This window comes from Sminthopsis crassicaudata, chromosome 3, assembly GCF_048593235.1.
Source record: "Sminthopsis crassicaudata isolate SCR6 chromosome 3, ASM4859323v1, whole genome shotgun sequence".
NCBI classification, from domain to species: Eukaryota; Metazoa; Chordata; class Mammalia; order Dasyuromorphia; family Dasyuridae; genus Sminthopsis; species Sminthopsis crassicaudata.
In genome coordinates, this window is record NC_133619.1 from 538886155 (window position 1) to 538906873 (window position 20719).

The following is a 20719-nucleotide window of genomic DNA, read 5'->3' on the forward strand; positions in this document are numbered from 1 at the left end:
AGTGTTCTTTCTAATCCATGCTGTCTGGTGAATTGGAGGCCAAATGGAACATGGGGTTCAACAGCATTAGCTGTTCCAGCGCAACATGTGGTATCCAAACCTGGGAAACATAATGCTGGCAGTAAAAGCTGACTTTAATTCTTTTTCAACTGACAATCCTTTATACATTTTTCCCTGTGATTTCCTTATTTTCTTAAGTAAGATTATAAGAATTTGAAGTATGTATGGGTAGAGCTCCTGGTAAGAAAAAAAAAAAAAAAAGATGGAAACTATATGACTGAAGTAAACCTGCAGAAAAAGAGGGAAGAAATCTTCTAAAATGAAGCATTTCTTGGGTATTAATAAACATCAAACGTCCTTACCATAATTTAGTCTGTAGAGAGAAAAGTGTTTTTTTATTAAACCTTTAAAAAGTGTTTTTTAATAGAACTATAGAGATTATACTATTTTAAAAAAGTCAAAAAGGATTACTCATCCAGAACAGATTGTTTGTTTTATAAATGAATATTTATATAGTGAACTCTTGAATTAAGCAGTAATCTTTGGCTTTGTTGAAACACAATGAACAATATGCAAAATCAGAGGTGCTTTTTTAAAAAAAAGGATATGAGCATCGCATTATGATTACCAGTCTTTTCAATATCTGCATAACAGGTAAATAAAATGAGGAATGACTAACCTATTATGTACTTAATTAATGAACACCTGTACACAATGAAAGCATGGCTGATTTTATGAAAGCATGAAAACCCAACCAGGCAATTAATGTTCAATTTAAAATTTGCATGCTAGAAAAGGAAAAAAAAAACCCTGGGAGAAAAACAATCTGTAATGGATAAATGACAAAAGAAGAAAGGTGTTTGTTTCAATGTATACAGAGTATTTTAACTTTCACTTATCTTGATTATTGAAGTCCTGCTTTGTAGTACAACAATCTACACATCTTCTCTTTTGTGTGATTATTTATATTCTAAATAGATCATCTAGGGAGAAATTATTTTCTAAGTCTAGCACCCTTGAGTAACAAGGAGTGGGTAGATTACTCTGCAGTAGATCAGAACTGATTATCTTAATGATCCAAAGCCAAATCTAAGTATTTGAGGTAAGATTTAAACTCAAATCTTTTAGACTTCAAGAACAGTATTCTAACCAAAACGCAATTTTCCCCTTTAGTATGTATTAACTGCATACTAATTTTATTTGTCAATATATAATAAAAGCTATTCTCTATTTTTGTTATCTTCAAAGTAGATCAGTGTCTATGTCTTCACACAAGTTAGTGATTAAAATGTAGAACAGAATAGGACTGAGGACAACCCCTAGAGATCTCCCACCATTCAATATTCCATTAAATCATTATTCAAGCAATTCTGAATCAATTCAAATTGTGCCCTCCTTTAAGTTTTATTTCTTCCATCTTGTGCATAAGAATATATCATGAACCAAAATATATATGTTCTATGTTTACAATTTACCATTCATTAATCATTCCTTCACTTTAAATTTTCTTCTCACCAACTTCATGTAAAATATAGTGCCAGCTTATGGGGAAGCTAAACATTTGCATAAGACACAACAATCTTTGAATTTAACTACTTAGGAGGAGAAGATACAATCACAGTGCAAATATAATATAAAATATGACATGAAAACTGAATTAGAAATTTGTGAAACCAAGTGTCATAGGAGGTCCATGGAAAAGTTTTGATAATTATCATAAAACTAAATTAACTTAATCTGTTATAGCATGTTTTCCATGTACAGATTCTAATTACTGGTAATTACTATGAATATAAACCACATATAGAATTTAACAAGAAAAACATAGATTATTGCATTGTTTTTACCTTTGAGAAATTTCAATTTAATTATCTAGCTATGAGATAAAATCTATATTTTCCTTCCCTTTTTGGTAGTTTCTTTTCTTTATATTTCTAAACTGCCAAGTTTATAAACTACAATGGCTTTATATCTACAAAGAACATTCCTAAATAAAAATAAAAATAATGATACTTTTATAGAGAATTTTTGGATTTGCAAAGCATTTTCCTTAACACTGTGAGTTACATAATAAAAAATTTTATTCTCATTTTTCAAAGGAAGAAACTGAGGCTCAGAGATGTTAACTGACTTGCCCAAAATAACAGCCAGTAAATAGTGAAGCTGGTCCTTGATCCCTAGATACTTAAGTTCAAGTGATATTCCCTTTCAACTATAAAAAATATAAATAGATACCTACCTGCAAGCTATTTATTTTAATACAAGACCTAGCATCTCCAAGTATCTATATATGCTTCTAGATATTTATATAAAGATCTGGCAACTTGGCAAGACCTACTTGAGCTTTGAGAAACCATTATCACTCTCATGCCATGGTAAGCATCTCTTTTGAGACAATGGCACCATGATGGCAGGCACAAGACATTATCTAAACTTTGCACCTTACTCAGTACTTTGCAATAATTGATATCAATATGTAGACAATAAATAAAATCAAATTATATAAATGATATATAATATAAATATATAAATTATATAAATGAATGAATTAAATTATAATTCTATTTAACATTAACTCTGGTTACTTCCCTCAATTAGTTCTGTTCCCTAACATTTATATTCTCTACAATCTGGCTTTGAATTCCCTTTCTAACCTTATTTCACATTTCTCCTCTTTATGCAGTCTATGTTCATAGTAAACTAGATGACTAGTTATTCCAAAGTCTGGATTCCATTTCTGGACCCTGTATATTCATAGTAGTTGTAAACCATATGTGGAATAGGCTTCTGCTCATTTCTGCCATTCTGAAATCATATTTTTCTTTGACACTTATTTTAAATATTACCTCTTAAAGGGATCAAACTTCTCTCAAACCCTCCAGAAATTCATGTTCATCAAAATACTTCCTATTTATCCGTGTATATATGATGTCTCTCTGCATTATAATAAAATGCCCATTTTTTGAGGAAAAGTATTATTTACTTTTTGTCTTTCTACTTCACAATAAGCATTCAATTAATGTTTATTGAATTGAATTTTTAGTTTTGTAGAGCTAAAAGACTCTAATATAGAAATAGTATTATCTTTTAATCTTATACAGGTAAATTTTAAAAAGCCTTTAAATAATAATTATTGTTGTTGTTTTTATTTTAGAAACAGTACCTTTGCCCCTCCCCCCTTTTTTCGTTATTTCTTGCTTGTTCAGAATTGTCTCAAATGAGACTCCAGTTTTCAAGATTCTTACCTGCTTCATTAGTACGGATCATTCGAGATGGTGTGCTTGGATCTCCTGTCCCAATAGGATTAGTTGCCACCACTCTGAATTCATATTCTACCCAGGGATTCAAGTCAACAGCCATGGCAGATTCCATGTCTCCCGTTATGATTTCTGGTACTGAAAAAGAAAGCAAATTTCAAGCCATTGGGGTTTCTGGAAAACTCCATATACTTTCATGAATGGCATTCAAATAGATCAGAGCCACTAACAGTGCCCACAGGACAATACAGAATGTCATATGATATGTGACCATGATCTCAATTCTAGTCTCATTAACAAAATGAAAATATAACCTTCAGAAAATAAGTACTTCCATATATTACTAAAGAGAGTTGAAAATAATCAATATATGTGCAACATATTTGTATGCATGAAAGTCATCCATAGTAGGGATCATTTTGTAATTTTTTAAAGTAGTAAAATACTAATTAATATCTAAAAAGATATTGGCCTTCATTGGGAGAGAAGGTATTTCTTCCACTAATATAAATTGGTACTCTTAATACTTTAATTGTTATTGTTTGGTTATATCTGACTCTTTGTTTTCTTTGAAAAGATAATGGGAATGATTTTCTATTTCATTCTCCAGTTCATTTTACAGATGAGGAAACTGAGACCAACAGGGTTAAATGACTTGCCCAGTATCACACAGCTAGTAAGTGACTGGATGTTATTTGAACTCAGGTTTTCCTGACTCCAGAGTGAACACTCTATCTACTTTGCCAGCTAGTTGCCCTTGAAAGCATATAGCCTGCTGCATTAAAAGTTTAAACGACTTCCCCAGATTTTTTTCACAGCTGGCATTTGTCAGATATAGGACTTGAATACAGAGTCTGGGGATAGCTTTTTATCTAGTGTATTATGCTTCCTCTTGAATATGGATTGCATTCAGATAGCAAGTATTCATTAAATACATTAACATCTTCTTAATAATAAATTTGACAGTTTTGGTGAAGAATTTTTCTCTCCAAATTCCTCTTTGAATTTACACATCCCTTTTCTTATGTCTTTCACTAACATTTTGTTTTCTATGGCAAATCTGTAACATCCTAGCACCTAGAGATAGAAGGAAAATATAGTTCAAATAGCTTATTTTACAAATGATGAAATGAAACCTTCAGAAGAATTAAATAATTTATTGAAGCTCACACAAGTAGTAAGTGGCAGCTGGGATTCAATAGCACAGATGATTGAAAATACAATATCTTTGTAACATCACAGTGACTTCTACTTACTCTTGCTGGATATTTTTAGCAAAACAAATGAGAGAAGGGTCCTATCTCAGGAAGTAAAAATTTCTCAGAATTAGTTTAATTGATTTTGGCCTAACAAGGTGTTATTGGGAGACCAGTGAATTTATTCTAAAACTCTTTGGTTTCTAAATATTTATCCTATTCATCTGAAGTTTTATTTGGAAATGCTTTATTTGTAGAGTAGATACCTACCAATTGTGAAAGAGCTAGTATATGACTAACAACAACAACAAATACTAGAAATGAATGATAGGTAGTTGTAATAGCATGCTTGACATCAGAGAAGGGAACATACACATCTCTCCTATCTTTGTAGGTATTAAAGATTTTGGATATAGTACATTGTAAATACTAGAAAATTTGACTAATGTGTTCACAATGATGTAAATTGCATCCCCTTTAACCTTTGCGGGGTGGATGTAAACTGTGCCCCCTTTGGGGGGAATTCCTGACTCTCAAGTCCTGGTAGGGGCACACCTTTCCCAGACAATTCCCCTTCAATTGGAAATCTCAGTCTGGGGCATAGTCAACATCCTTTTGAGTGGCTCAACTGCTCCCCAGATCCAGACCAGGATTCTTTGCCCACTAAGAAATCTGCTTTCTTAAAGCAAATATTCCCTTTTGCCATAAACTTCGGGTTTGAGAATTCTTTTGCAAGGAATCTGCAACATCTATGGGAGGGAATCTCTTACCCTCAATTCTCATCTCTTTTTTGCCACAAACCTCTTACCTGTATGTATTGGGATTTGCAAATTCTTTTGCAAAACCTGCCAACCAGCCAAGGGGATCCCATTGCTGTTAGGGGATCTCTTATGCTCAATTCTCGCACACCATTAATAAGATTTGCTGAATTGTTTCCTCCTTCCTTCCCCCAAATTTGGTATAATTAAGTTGTCCCAAGCATATAAGAGCCCTAAAATAGCTTATCATGCCTAAAATCAACTTTTGTAAAGCCTTATTTAAGTACTCAAGAAGAATTATTTTTTTCTTCACTGTGTTTGCAGTATTGTTCCATAGTGTCCTCAGTTTCCCTGCATTAGTTTTTCTGAATTATAATATCTCAATTTCCCTAAATTAAGATGCTATGCTCTCCCACCCCACTTTTCTGTTCATTAGGACTGAGATAATTAGGGCTATGGAGATCTGGCCATTCTGGCATTCTAAAAGATAAAACTCTAAATGTCCTATCTCCGATACCTAATTTGCAACCTCTACCTTTATCTCTTGTTCCAGAATTTCTGTCTCTAATTTGACTACCTCCTTAACTCCCAATTTGTAAGAATTTATAGTTCTCACCCCCCAATTTGTTAGACTAATTTATGGTATGTCCCTGAAAATTCCCACTCTCTGCCTTTATTTCTCTTCTCACTGAAGTCCTATAAAAATCCTTAGAGTATCACATTCAATACTGGGTACTTTGAGATGAGAGTCTGACCTAGTAAATCAATTAAGCTCTCCAATAAATAAAATATTAAAAATTCTCTAATCTCTATCTTGCCTTAGTTTCTCCAGCATTACAGCAGCTGAGCTCTTCTTCAGAAACTCATTGAAGTTAATAAAAGAAGGTTATTCTTCCTTTATTTTTCAGGCAAGAAGGACAAGGCTGTGTCCTGCAAGTTGTAATCTGATCTTAGCTCAGAGTTCTAGATGTGACAGTCATTTGTAAAATTAATTTCTGAATCTTGATGAAGTTTTCATTTATTAGCCACAACATTTAAATCTTCATATCAAAAAGAAGTATGGATTCTTCTCCCAGTTTAATACTCTTTTTGGCCTCTGGTTTCCAGTTTGTAGTGACCTTTAAATTAAAAAAACAAACAAAAAAAAAAAACCCAATAACAACAAAACAAAACAAAACAAAACAAAAAAACAACCCTAGCCTGGATTTCCTACACTCATCATTAAGAGAAAGGGCTTTAAATAATTGTAAAAGCTTGAGGAGGATATTAAAAACTTTTGATGAAATTGTGTGGAATAGATTAAGGGACAAACATCTTTTTTTTTTTTAATTAGGATTTTGATTTGAAATACAAATCCTATGCAGATTAAAGATAATGTAGCTTTTATTCCCAAACAAATCTTTTTAAAGCTTTTATAGCCATGTATTATTTTTCTTCTTAAAAAGATATACTTTCTGTAACTATGGGGACAATTCTGTTTAAAACATGCAGGCTGTGTTCCCAGGAAGAAACAGGAGGAGATTAAAAGAAATAGAAAATTCTACATTTCTTGAGAGACAATATCTCATTGAGACTACTTCCTAGGGGAAAGATAATTACAGAAATTTGTTAATTACTAACAATTTAGAATTGAAGTCTACCTGATGCCAAAACACGAATTAATATATTGGTCAGTTTAATCAAACATTGAGCATCCTGGTGAAAAATCAAAACTAGCAATGATCCCAGAAGAGTGTTGGACTAAAAGTTAATTCAGCCAAGACAGTTGAATTGGTATCTCTATGTAGACCCAGTCAAAGAAATCAACTCACTATATTTGCTGGGTTACATGAATGAAATGTCTATTTTCTAAGGGAAAAGTAATTTGACTTAGCTGAGAGTGGCCTGCAGGCTAAAATGTCTATTTGCTATGGTTACTTTTAGACTTCATTCAGGAGGAAAAAATGATTCTATTCTCGGTAGCTGCTTTAAGGGACAGCTTTTACTTATACCTAGGGTTTGTCGCTTAACTATGGGATGTGCTCAGTCAAGCTTCTAAGTAGACCTCTACTTGAATTGCTAAAGAGAAGAATTCTACTACTCATATTTTTGCATTCAAATGGGACCTGCTGAAAGTTACAAAAGGAATCACAAATGCCTTTTAAAATTCCATTTTAGGAGGCTCCTTTCAATTTACTAGTGACTTTACTGACAGATTTGGAATTTATAAATTTTTATAAAACTCATTGAAATCTGGCACCAAGCTCTGGAAGCTCTTAAATCAAGGGACAAAGATTATGAGTATTTCCTCTTAGATATTGTTTCTGCTATGAAAGGACCACTCTAGCTAAGTGTGGAGAGGCTATTTACTATCAGGCTAAAAATTTAGGTGATAGATTATTTGCCTATGGCCATTCATGAAACAAAGATGTGGAGCCTGCCTGGAGGGAATGTAGGAGTGTGATTATTTCTGAAAGTTTATTGTAAAGAAGAGGGATGATGTGAGAAAAATAATTTCCCTCCCACAACTGGACATAATATCTATTATATGAAGGTACTTCATCATCCCTTCATATCCTGGGCCACTCATTTCAGAAAGGACCTGTGGTCACTATCCTAGGGACAAAATCAGCGGCCATTTATCATAATCAAAGAGAGTTTGGGATGTCCCCTGGTGATTAGTTTCTTTATTTACAGTGAAAGAATGTCTCAGTTGACCATGATCCTTGGAGTGTTTATGGGAGGAAGACTACACAAGGTTTTATTTATCCTCCATATTCAAGGAAGCCTTTGGTGGGAGATATTTCAAGAGTCAGGGATAGAGACTGGCAATCCTTCACTAAACAAACAGTTCAATTCCAAAATCCAACCACAAAAGCTCAATTATCATGGATATTGACACTAGACTTGTTCTCTAAGAATAAATCTTTCTTAAAAAGATTTAAAAGATATTAATTTCATTTTATGGAGTATTCTATTATTTTTTTTTTCATTTCTTATTACTACCTAGGCAGTGATAATTTAGTGGATGTTGAGATTGAAGTCTGGAAGACTTCAATTCAAAGCTGTATAATTCTTTGCAATTTGCACCTCAGATGGTGATCATTATGTCAACTATCTCACAAGATTGTTGTGAGGATCCAATGTAATAATTTGCATAAAATTCTTAGTACCATGTTTAGCACAAAGTAAGTGCTTAATAAATGCTTAGTGCTTTTGTCTCTAATTCCCTATTCTCTAGTTTCTAAACAAACCCTCAACAATTTGGCTTATCAGCTCCCATGTTTTAATAATCATCTCTATGCAGTTAACCAATGTCTATATATCTCTAGTTACTCTCCTGAGATCCAGTCTGACATCATGAATTGCTTATTGGACATTTCAAATTGAATCTCCCAGAAATATTTCAAGATAAATATGTCTAAAATGTAACTCATTTTTTTCTCTTCCTAAACTTGCCTCTTTTCTGAATTTCTCATTACTCTTGAGGGTACCACCATCCTTCCAGTTACCCAAATTCCAAAGCCTGCTATCATTCTCACATGCATATCCTTTTCTCCATTCACACAGTGGCCATGCTCATTCAAGCCCTTATCACTTTTTGCTGCAATAACTTCCTAATTGATCCCCCTGCCTGAATGTTCCCATTCCATACACCCAGTACTCAGCTGCTAAAGTAATTTTTCTAATGTGAAAATCTGAGTATGTCATTCCATTCGCCCTACTCAAAATAAATTTCAGTGGTTGTCTATTGCCTCCAAAATTTGTAATAGAGCAATTCTAAGTATGCACCTAGATTTGCTTGCTAGCTATGCTATATTGTGGCTTGACCAGAAAATTACAGTTTTCTCAGATGCTTACTTTCCAAGCTCTATCTGATATTGTTTGACATTTCTTATACTAAAAAAAACCCAAAACAAAACAAAAATAGTTCTTTGTAATGTACCAACTCTGCAAAATCACATGACAATCTTTCCTTTCTTAATGGTACAGCTATACTGTTCTGCTTGCTGTTACATACATACACAATCTTTAGGAGTCCACAATGTTCTTCAAAAATTGGCTCAAATACCATCTTTCTGTCCAATCCCTGCCCAACTAGATGCTAGTGCCTTCCTTCTTCAAACTAGTAATTTTGGCTATAATTCTGTATACATACTTTCCCCCATTAGAACCTTCTTGAGAGCATTGTGGTTGGGTTGTTTTTTGTTTGTTTGTTTGTTTTTTGTTATGTTTGTCTTTTTATCCTCAGTGCCTGGCACATGTTAAGTGCTTATAAATGTTTGTTGACTGGTTGACTATAAAGTGCCTGGAGGAAAGGTGGCACTCAGCAGAGGAATTTTATTACTTGTTTATTGACAATCTTTATAACTTTTTTTGGTTTTTGCATTATGAGTGCTTTGCATTTTTTTGTAAAATTGTGGATCTCTGATAATAAATATATGCACTATTATCTATAGTGCCTACATGGGAATTAGAGATCCTCTTATGAACTTTTATGGAAATCTGGAAATAAATTAGGTCAAAGTATGTTCAAACATTTCCCTGAGTTAACTTTGAATCAGGAAGTCAAAGAAAGAATAATATGTAAGGGAAGGGAATGGTTTCCAAGACTGAACTGTTTCTATGTAAACCAAGAACCTGCAATATTTAACTATTGTTGTCTAGCATATTATGATTTATAGCAACCTGGACTAGGTTGTTTTTGTTATTGTTCTGAAATTAGGTCTTTACATCTTCCTGAGTGGAAGCAAAGCTGATGGGAGTGAAAGCTTTGACCTGCTTTATTTCTAGTCTACACTGCATTGCCCCTCTTATGCAACATGACAGCTTCCTCTTTCTTGGCGGCTCATCATGTTGAAGTCAGACAATTGCCTTAAGCCTTACTGAAGCTCTGGAACTCAAGCAGTCTCAGTCTCCTTTAGTAAACTTAGTAAAATAAGTTTGTGCCACTATGCTCAGCTTGAACTGGTTTTGATTTTTGCTACTATCTACCAAATCAGTCTTTTTTTGATTTATATGTCCAGAGTTTCTAAGAAATCTTGAAGTTGAGATTGAATACAATTAAAATCTAAATATCTAAATCCTTATAGATATGGAATAAAGGGTCTTAGTTCTGAACAAGTATTCAAAATAAAATAAACATTAAACATGTACATTTATATATATAATATATATATACATATATATAGTATGTATATACATATACACACTCATGTGTATATGTATGTATATATAAATACATTCATTTGTATGTTGTATATTTATTAATATACATACAATATCTTCATAAGTATATATATAAGCATGTATATATAGACATATATGAATATATTATCTATATACATACATATATACCATGTATCTATATATGTGTATATAATCTGTGGGTGGGTGTAGCTGGTACAGTAGAACCTTTATTTCACCCTATAGAAAACATTGAGAACAGAATTCCTAAGAACCCATAAATATTGTAGAAAATAAATAAAGTTTAAAAGTGATCCATAAGCAATCAATGTAATTCTCTTTCCTTTCAGCAGAGTCCTATCTTTTCCTGAGTCACTGTTCCTTTGAATCATAGTATCATCCTATGGCTGAGGGCTTTTCTTTGTTCTGAGAAGGGACACAATCCTGAATTTGTTAACCCTTGTCTGACCATTCTAGTGCTTACCAGGAGAGAAGGAAGAATAAACATTATATAGCTCCCACTATGTGCCAAAAGCTGTGTAAGCACTTTTTACAAATATCATCTCATTTGATCCTCACAACAAGTAGAAGTAGATGCTTTATTATTTCCACTTTATAGATGAAGAAACTGAGGAAAACAAGGTGACATAGCTGGTAAGTGCCTGAGGTTGGATTTGCACTCAGGACTTCCTGGCTCTAGACTCAGTACTCTATTTGAGAGTCAATACCCAGTCATTACAGTTGTACACAGGTACCTAGTCTTATGAAACTATCATGAAACTTTGGACTTCCCTGGGGAGAAAAGTATGCATTGTACCCCATTTATAAATCCTTGGTATTCTGGATAGATCACTTTCTCTTCAGAGATGCCCATAGGCATTCAGCCTTATGGTGACATGCTGAAGTATTGAACTCTACATGTAGTGAAAACTAACTTGATGTTGCAAGTGAGGCAACTCTAGATATTGATCTAGAGATGGGATCTGCCTAGAAAGCACTTACATAGAACGTTTAACTTCAGGGTTACCTGAGAGGAAAGCCTGAGGACAATACTGCCTATTAACACATAGGACAATTATCAACAGTCAGAAAGAACAATTACTAACTGTGTTATTCTTCATTAGACATGTGGCCAGAGGTTTTTGAACACTTTTAAGTTCCAGGAAATTTCATTGAGAAGTCTATTCAGAGTTCAGGGTATTACAGAATAAGCAAAATGTCATTTGCAAATAGAAGAAGTATTCACAGAACTGTGTCATCAGTAGGAAACCTCGACTTTATGACTGTAGGATTTCTCTACAACATTAGCAAGTCAAATAAGTTTATGCAAACTGGATCATATGACTTACTTAATATCAATAATAAATAAAGTCATTCCTATAACTCCTTCTGTTGTAGACTCATGGTATTCTCACATGCAGAAGAAATTTTGTTTAAGGAGAGTCTTTAAGAAAAAAAGAAATGCTTTTCTAATGGGTCCATTTTTTAAAAATATCTACAAATAATAGACATAATGGCATCTAAGAGCCTAAACTTTGTGATCAATTTTATCACTGGAAAGAAGCTACCTTCAATTTTAAAAACTGACAAAATGCTTTTTGTTCTTTTTTATGTTTTAATTAAGAATACCATCAAAATATCCATAGACCACTTTTACAAAAGTTCTAAATAGGTGAAAAAGTAGGTTTACATTGTAGTGGTTGATATCTTCTTTGCTACCCTTTATTTTTAATTTTTTTAGGAGCATACTTTGGGTGATTTTTCATTCTTCTAGAATCTTCTTCAATTTTTCATAACTTTAAATTGACAATTGATATTTATGTGGTCATCAAAGGGTTACTAAGTTACTTGCATGTCTTAACTTGGGTTAGCTTCACAACTCTAAGGTAACAGCTATAGCTATTACTGTCCCCATATATTAGAGAAGGAAACTGAAGCTAAGAAAGTTCAATTGATTTGCCCACAGTTGCAATAGCTAATAAGTATCTGGGATGAGATTTGAATCCAACCTTCCAGGCTTGAAGTCACCAGCCATTTTATCAGTAATCCTTGAAAAGAGATTTCCTGCAAAGACCTTAAAAGGAATGCCTTTAGTGTTTCCTAAATCAGATAATTCTTTGTATATCACAGAATTAAAAATGTGAGACTTAAAAAGCACTTTAGAGATCATGTTGCTAAGAGCAAATTGATAAACAGATGGAAATTTAAATGCTCAATGCCACACAGCAAGTAAGTAGCTAGGACTCAAGATCTTATGACTCAACCCAGGTTTTTGTTGTTTGATTTAGCTGTCCAAAAATCTGATCACTTTTTCAGATTTCATCTTCTTAAGCATCATTGTCACTTGCTCAAATAATTACTGAGGTGTCACACTTTAAATAATGTTCCACTACCTTTATTACCCTCAACAAGTAAGTGTAGAGGCTCACAGTGGGGGAACTCTGGGTTAGGTATAAGACCCTCCAGCCCAGAGGGAACCTGCTGACAGTGTCTGGTTCAGCTCCCCATCTCCCCTAAGGGCTCTGGGCCTTTCTGAGAAGTTAGGGGGCAGTGACAACCTGTGTTGAGATTGAGGCAGAGTGATACCAGGTGGAAGTGATACCAGGTGGCAAACTACATACAAGAGCAAATTGTTTACGTGGTCCCATATGCACAGTGCTATGTTTGTTACATTAGATAAAAGGGGAAAGTCCTTGAAATAAACAGACTGCATTTTTTTTCCTACCAATCTCAGGAGTTTTGCCTCATCACTTCTCCATTAGGAATGTATATTTTAACCACCCCAGTGTGTGTGTGTATCTATAAAGTATGGTATGCTTTGTCACCCCAACTTGTGGCTCTAGAAAGCAGGACACAACATTTGTTGCCCAAATGTGGGGCTCTAGCTGAAGTCCTATACAAATCAGCTCAACTGTTGCAATCGGGGGAGTTCAGCGGAGACTTCCCCACGACCTGGAAGGGTAAGTATAGAAATAGGCATGTGGGAAGAATCAGTAAGGGCTAATCTAGTCATTTTAGTTTTTCAACCGAAATGAGGAAAATACTAAGAAAAGAGCCTCCTTCAGAGGGAAGTATGAAGTGTGCTTCCTTAGGTTAACAGAGAAGCAAGGTTTGTTGGTAACTCAGAAGCTGATCACCCAAGTTCTCAGATGCTCTAGAGTGCAAGTCTCTGTTGCTTTGTAAGAAGGAGAGTTTGGAGCTAGATATAGGCAGTTAGTGGGAGAACAACTAAGTGAATACAATGAAGTAAAATTGGTTTTAAGGAATCCTACAAGTTTTAAAATGAGGGGAGATTTTAACTTGGGTGGTCAAACCAGGAAGTATGAGGAGAAAAACAAGCAGAGGGTTGGTTCCTGTAGCGGTGGAGGGTACAGCATGTGGGACAGAGGTAAGGAAGTTTTTATAGTATTTTACTGATTTATAGTGCTTTTTACTGCTCTAGGAGGTTTACAGGACATTGCCATTTGGGAGAGAAGAAAGTTAAGTATCTTAAGTACTATTGCTTGTTGGGCAGAAAGGGAATTAAATATATTAAGTACCTTCCTGAGGAGCTTGCTTTTCACCTTCAAAGCTCATTTTTAATTCTGCCTAACCTGATATGTATCCTTAGGGTATTCCCCATTTCCTGACCTTCCTCCCTCAACTCTGCCTTCATGGGCTGGAGGGGAAGGAGTGGGAGGGATAGTGACACCATTTGCACTAGCAGCTGGGAACTTGATGCTATCCCTTTGGGGTGGAGGTTTGGGGATATAGCAGGAAATTTTGCTCCTTTTTTTAGTGTATTAAAAAAAAAAGGTTCCCCATCAATCTATGAGGAGGAGACATCTTATAACAGTTAGGAAACAATTAAGTACTTAGGCTTTTTAGGCAGGGCTGCTGTAGAAGGCCTGCCAGCACTCTCACCTGTTCCCATTCAATGGAAAATTAATACACCTGTATGGGTGAAACAGTGTTCCTTAATCAGTGAAAAAATTCAGGCCTACTGATATACTCCTGGAATGCAATTTGGTGATATTTATCCAGATTTTGACTCCCAACAACAGAATCCAGGATCAAGACCCTCCTCCAATCAATTCTGATGGAGGTGGATATTTTTGGCAATGAGAAAATCCAATTCAGTTCCAATTGATCAGTGATAGACAGAACCAGCTACACCCAGAGAAAGAATACTGGGAAATGAATGTGGACTGCTTGCAGTTTTGTTTTTCTTCCCAGGTTATTTTTATTTCACTAAATCTGATTTTACTTATGCAACAAGAGAACTATATAAATATGTACACATATATTATATTTAAGATATACTTTAATATGTTTAAAATGTATGAGACTGCCTGCAATCTAGGGGAAAGGGTAGAGGGGAAGGAAGGAAAAAGTTAGAACAGAAGTGATTGCAAGGGACAGTATTGAAATATTACCCATGTATATGGGTATAATATGAGCATATGCTATAATAATAAAAAAGATACTCTTCCAAAATTAAAAGAGAGGGGGAGCCACAGATGACTCTAAAGAACTTCTACATTTAACTTTATGTATTAAAATTTTTTTTTTTGATTTTTGATGGAGATGCACTGGTTCCAGCAGACAGGTTTTATGACCCACAGGAAGGCAGTGTTCCATTTGAGGAGCCCCACTATCTTTAGATAATTTCCAAGTGATATGGAAAGATCCAGAAAATGTGAATGGAAGGGACCACATAGGCTAACTGCTTGGGGGAGAGGGTTTGCTTATATCTCTACGGATGTAGAAGGAACCTGATAGGTGCCAAAGAGCCATGTTCATCTTGTACATTGAAAAAGGACGGAGTGGGGGAAGACCCTTGAGGCATCAGATGGTTCCATCGATGACTGTGTGCACCACTTGAGGAGCCTGGCAGCTAATCTTTTGTGTACTAAGGAACATCAAAATAATTCTCAATAAGACTGATGCAGGACTTCAAGACCTGCAAGAATCATTAGATTCCCTGACACATGAAGTGATGGACAATAGATTGCTTTTGGACTATTTCTTAGCTGTAGAAGGAGGTATATGTGTGATTGTGTTATTTTCTATCTTCCTTGTGGGTCTCATGGAAATCTTTATAGTATTTTGTTTATTCATATTGTTATGTTATTACTTGCTTGTATGATATTACAAATTGCCTGTGTGATTCCTCCCATGGGAAGGGATTTAACCACTAGTATATACCTGCTTCAATTAAAACAAAGAAAAGAGCGAGATGTAGAGGGTCACAGTCAGTGAGGGAACTCTGGGTAAGATACATGTTGTGTCCTGTTTTCTAGAGCCCTCAAGTTGGGGTGACAAAATGTGCTGTTGCTTTCCAGAGCCCTCACACTGGGGTGATTAAATATGCTTTCTTGTGGAGAAGTGATGAGGCCGGACTCCCAAGGATGGTGGAAAAATGGAGTCTGTTTATTTCAAGGACTTTCCCCTTTATATAAGGTAACAAAAACAACACTGTGCACATGGGACCACATAAACAACTTGCTATTGTATGTAGTTTGCCACCTGGTATCACTCTGCTTCAATCTCAACACCAGTTGTCACTGTCCCCTGACTTCTCAGGAAGGCGGAGAGACCTTAGGGGAGATAGGGAGCCCACCCAGAGCCCAACTTATCCAGAGTTCCCCCAATGACTATGACCTCTACAAGTAAGTTATTAAATAAAATAAAGATACATCTTGTTTTCATATACAAATTATTTTTTAGGATGATCTGGCTTAGCTGAATTTCATATCAAACTCTTTACAGGCTTAGTTTCTCAACCAATTTTCCCCTCCCACTTTGTGGTAATTTTGTTTGTATACCTTCATCCATTTTGTTTTTAAAGATAATATGCATTCTAAACCAATGTTGCTTTTGTTATGTCTCTGAATAGAAAAGAGAATATGTTTGTGTTTGTTTACTGAAATCATTTTTGGACCCTTTCAGACCACTTATTAGGGTGACTATTTCTCATTAGTTAAGCTCTTCTAAGAAATGCTTTCATTTACGGTAAAAATATCAATGGAGATGTGGTTCACTTGCTCTTACAGTGTATTAAAGATTATTCATTAAGAATCAAAAAAGTTAAATAAATGTTTGAAGCATAAGCACTGTTTTTAAATGCCCTGCTTTCCTTTCTCTAACTTTATGGAAGAAAGCATCATTATGGAAGAAGAAGAGGATTGAAAAGAATTGAGGGATATTTTAAATTGTCCATTTCATGAATAAATTTGGCCAAAAAATAGTTTATCTGGAAGTTAACTTACTGGAGATGAATCTCTACATAGCTAACTTTTGCAAGAGCAAAAAAATCTGTCATCCAGATAATTAGATCACAGCTGAAGCCTTTTTAGCTTGAAATCACCTGAGCTTTTTTCTCACTAGTAAAAGAACTCAGAATTGTTTCCCCATCCTGCCGAAGGATTAATGCAAAACTTCTCAGGTAAGTTGTTTATTTAAGTGGATCTAAGAACTTCCTCTAGCCAAAAGGAGTTAGCACTTCTTATGTGTGCTTATGCTTTCAGTATGATGGAAATGAGAACAGGAAAACAACAGTAAATATTCATAGAAATATTGAAGAGCATCCTTATTTTACTAGCTTAGTTTCCATGACTCCCAGTTAATTCAGGTCTCTTGATTGGTGGTCTATCTTAAGCAGCAATTCACCCTGAGGCAAAAAACAGGAGGCAGCATTTGCCAGACAAGTCAAAGTATTTCCCTTCAGATCCTGGTAGAGAGCCAGAACTTTGAGTCCGAGAGTTTCTTGCCCTCTTCTCTTATCAATCCCGTCCCCTACCCCCCCCCCACATACCAACATCACCACCACCATCACTTACAGCTATGAACAAAAGGAACAAATATTGTGGAGAAGGGGACCCCCATCCCCTCTATCCTTAGTTTGAGCCAATTGCCACCAATAAACAGGCAAACCTTAAGTATGTCCTTAAATTATGGGTATTGCTTCCAGCTCATCTAATGGTTCCGTATCATAAAACACTATGCTTTATTAATAGAAATGACATTTAAGATGCATTACCATCTTTGTATTTGACTTGCAATTGAAACTTTCTATATGTCTTGTTTCCCCATTTTAGAATGTGAGCTTCCTGAGAGCAGGAACTACTTTGGTTTACTTTTTTGTTTTCCTAGCACTTGGCAAAGGGCTTTGAACATCATAAACACTTAGCATATTCTTTCATTTGTCTTCCTTCCTTCCTTCCTTCCTTCCTTCCTTCCTTCCTTCCTTCCTTCCTTCCTTCCTTCCTTCCTTCCTTCCTTCCTTCCTTCCTTCCTTCCTTCCTTCCTTCCTTCCTTCCTTCCTTCCTTCCTTCCTTCCTTCCTTCCTTCCTTCCTTCCTTCCTTCCTTCCTTCCTTCCTTCCTTCCTTCCTTCCTTCCTTCTTTCCCTTGCTTCCTTTCCTTCCTTCCTTCTCTCTTTTTCTCCTCCCCCTTCTCTTTTTTTTTTTTTTTTTAATTTCATTAGCCCCTCTTACCTGTTTTTACTGTCTGCCAGCCAAGAGAGAAAGGACTTCGAGCTTGCAGATTATAGGAAGAAATGGGGCTGTGGTTGTCTGCAGCAGGACTCCAGGACAGGGTGGCTGTGCTGTCTGTGATCTCTTCAACAATTACAATTCCAGGGGGACCTGGAGGACCTATAGGCAAACAGCAAGAAATAAAATTCTAGAGAAATGCAGCTTTAGGGAAATAATTTTGTGAATCTTAATTGAGTCATCATGACAAAGAGATGCATTTCCAAGAAGGGCTTGATCAAAGGATATAATCACCTTAATGAAATACATATTTAATAACCAACATTGACAGAACAAGTCATGGGATACAGTTGGTGTTCATGATTTCTGGGGTAAATTAATTATAGATTTGATTTGGTCTCTCACTGTATACTTTGAGGCAAGTACCAATTAACATCACATTTCACAGTAAAAGAAAAAGAATGAGAAGCAAAGCTCAGAAAATAAATGCCAATATTGACTAATGCTGTTGAGGGAGCTCATAGTTTACAGAATCAGCAGTTAAAGGTGATTGAAGCAAAGCACTTAGGAATAAAAACAATTTTGGATTTCATTAAGACATTGTCAACACATGATACGTGAAGTGTTACAGATAGAGAACTGATGTTGGGCTAATGCCTATAAATGGGGATTTGCTATTAGTCCATCTATTATTTAGGGTCCAATTATGTATTAACTTTAAGAATGACCATAGCTCTTACTAAAATTTTATTTTGGGAAAATATCAAAGGGTAAGGACTCTTTTGTGAAAGCTAAGAATGGAAGTCTTATATGGCTTTCTATGGTTTTAATCTGGGAATTTCTTCTACTGATACAAACTAGCAACTCATCTGCAATTTGTAATCCTAGACTGGTCCCAGTGATTAAATGGCTTGCCTAGGATCATACAGCAAGAATACATTTGAAATAAGCTCTTCCTGAATCCAAGGTCACCTCTTCAATCATGATAATGCTTGCCTGTCAGCAATTCATATGTACTTGTGATCATCAAGCACTTTTTATCTTACTAATCAGCTCAATGATTATAATAGAAGCCTTTTGAAACAAAGAAACAGAGATAACCAAAGGATAAACATGACTCTAATGAATGAATTTACAAACCAGCTGAAATTTTGTTTTTAGCACACAATTGATTTACACATGCAAATCTTTTGAGATACTTGGAATATTTTCTTACTATGACATGATGCAAGATAGTTTTCCCTTAAAAATAATGCTTTGGTGGTTCCAGAGAACATATGATGAAGCATATCTTTGGCAAAGGATGATTATGGATGCAGAATGTCGCATATGCTATCTGATAGGGTTGTTTTATGACTTTTGCAAGTCACTGTTATTCTTTGTGTAAAGGAGGGTTAGAATGTGTGTGTATAATATCGGGAAATTATTGGCAAAAAAAAGTCAAAAGCTACCAATGACACTAAAATAAAATGATATTTTTACTCCTAGGTCTTTGTTCTAAAATTAATACTTCCAATATAAAGAGAATGTAAAATGATGTTTATGTATGAGGTGACTAGTTATAGTTTGTTTGCAGCATGCATTCAGCTTGAATTTTAGAAGATTAAGTCTTACTGAGAACAATTCTTTCCTTTCATTAATATAACTTTTTGAACATCATATTATCATTGATTTTCTTCCATGGTACAATAGTGTTACTACGAACAGCAGTTTACTTCAAGGATCTGTAATTGTTTCCTCCACCATAGATGCTCTTTCCTCCTTATATTGGTAAATGATATTCACAAATTTCTATGGCCCAAGGAAAATCATCACTTGGTGGAAGAAAGGAAAGAAGGAAAAAAGGAAGGAAAGGGAAAATCAAACATTTATTAGTATCTAACATGTGCCAAACATTGAGCTAAGTATTTTACAAATATTTTTTTATTTGATTCTCACAACTCTGCAAAGTACTTGCTGTTTACAAAGGCATACTGAGGTTAAGCCCAGGGTCACATGGATAGTATATGTCTGAAGTTGGATTTAAACCTATCTTCTTGCCTCTATGCCCATCACTTCCAAACTCCCTTTCTTTCTTATTTTTTTCTCCTTTTTGCCCCCCTCTGCCCTCTCTCCACCTCTGCCCAATAGATAGGATGGGTGAGAGAGAGAAAAATAAGTGTTTGAAAAAATATTTAAAAATTTGAAGAGTTTAAAACCCAATAGATGTATTTTTTTTAAATTATATATCTCTACTATAACACATTTAACATATATGGGACTGGCTGCCATCTAGGGAAAGGGGTAAAGGGAAGGAGGGGAAAATTCGGAATAGAAGTGAGTGCAAGGGATAATGTTGTACAAAATTACCCATGTATATGTACTTTCAAAAAAAGTTATAATTATAAAATTAATAAAAAATAAAGTATCAAAAAATAAAAATTACATATTTTAAGGGTTTCCTAGGAATAGTTTATAAGAAAAGAAAATCTGGATAATGCCAAAGTTTATCAAATGCTGCACCATTAATCACAAAACAGGAAAAAAAAAAAAAAGATCCAGTATGTTGGCTAAATCTTTTGTAGAGAATTCCTAGGAAAACATGTATATCACCTGTACAAAAATGAAAAAGACTGGGATCTATATTAATGAAAAGATAATGAACGAAATTCTGCCTTTTAGATCAGATTAAATAAAGCCTGAAAAGTGCTGTGATCAAATTCTGGTTCTTCTACTTTCTGAGTAAACTAAATTATCCTTACTTTTCCCATCAGTAAAATGGGGAAAACAACACTTGTACCACCTGCTTTGCAGACTTTCATGAGGAGCAAATGAGCCAATGTATATAAAACATTTGCTAAATATATTATAATTGTCTTAATAGTCTTCC

General features: G+C 34.8%; 1 protein-coding gene across 5 annotated transcripts in view; it reads right to left on the reverse strand.

Moving 5' to 3' along the window:
• Nucleotides 1–20719, reverse strand: part of CNTN5 (contactin 5) — a 1627773-nt gene that overhangs the window by 67140 nt on the left and 1539914 nt on the right. For all 5 annotated transcript variants that reach the window (XM_074304449.1, XM_074304446.1, XM_074304445.1 and 2 more), the window contains 2 exons: nt 17854–18012; nt 3246–3395 (listed from right to left, as the gene is read on the reverse strand). In XM_074304449.1, coding sequence (XP_074160550.1) covers nt 3246–3395; nt 17854–18012 — 309 coding nt within the window. The remainder of the gene's footprint in view (nt 1–3245; nt 3396–17853; nt 18013–20719) is intronic.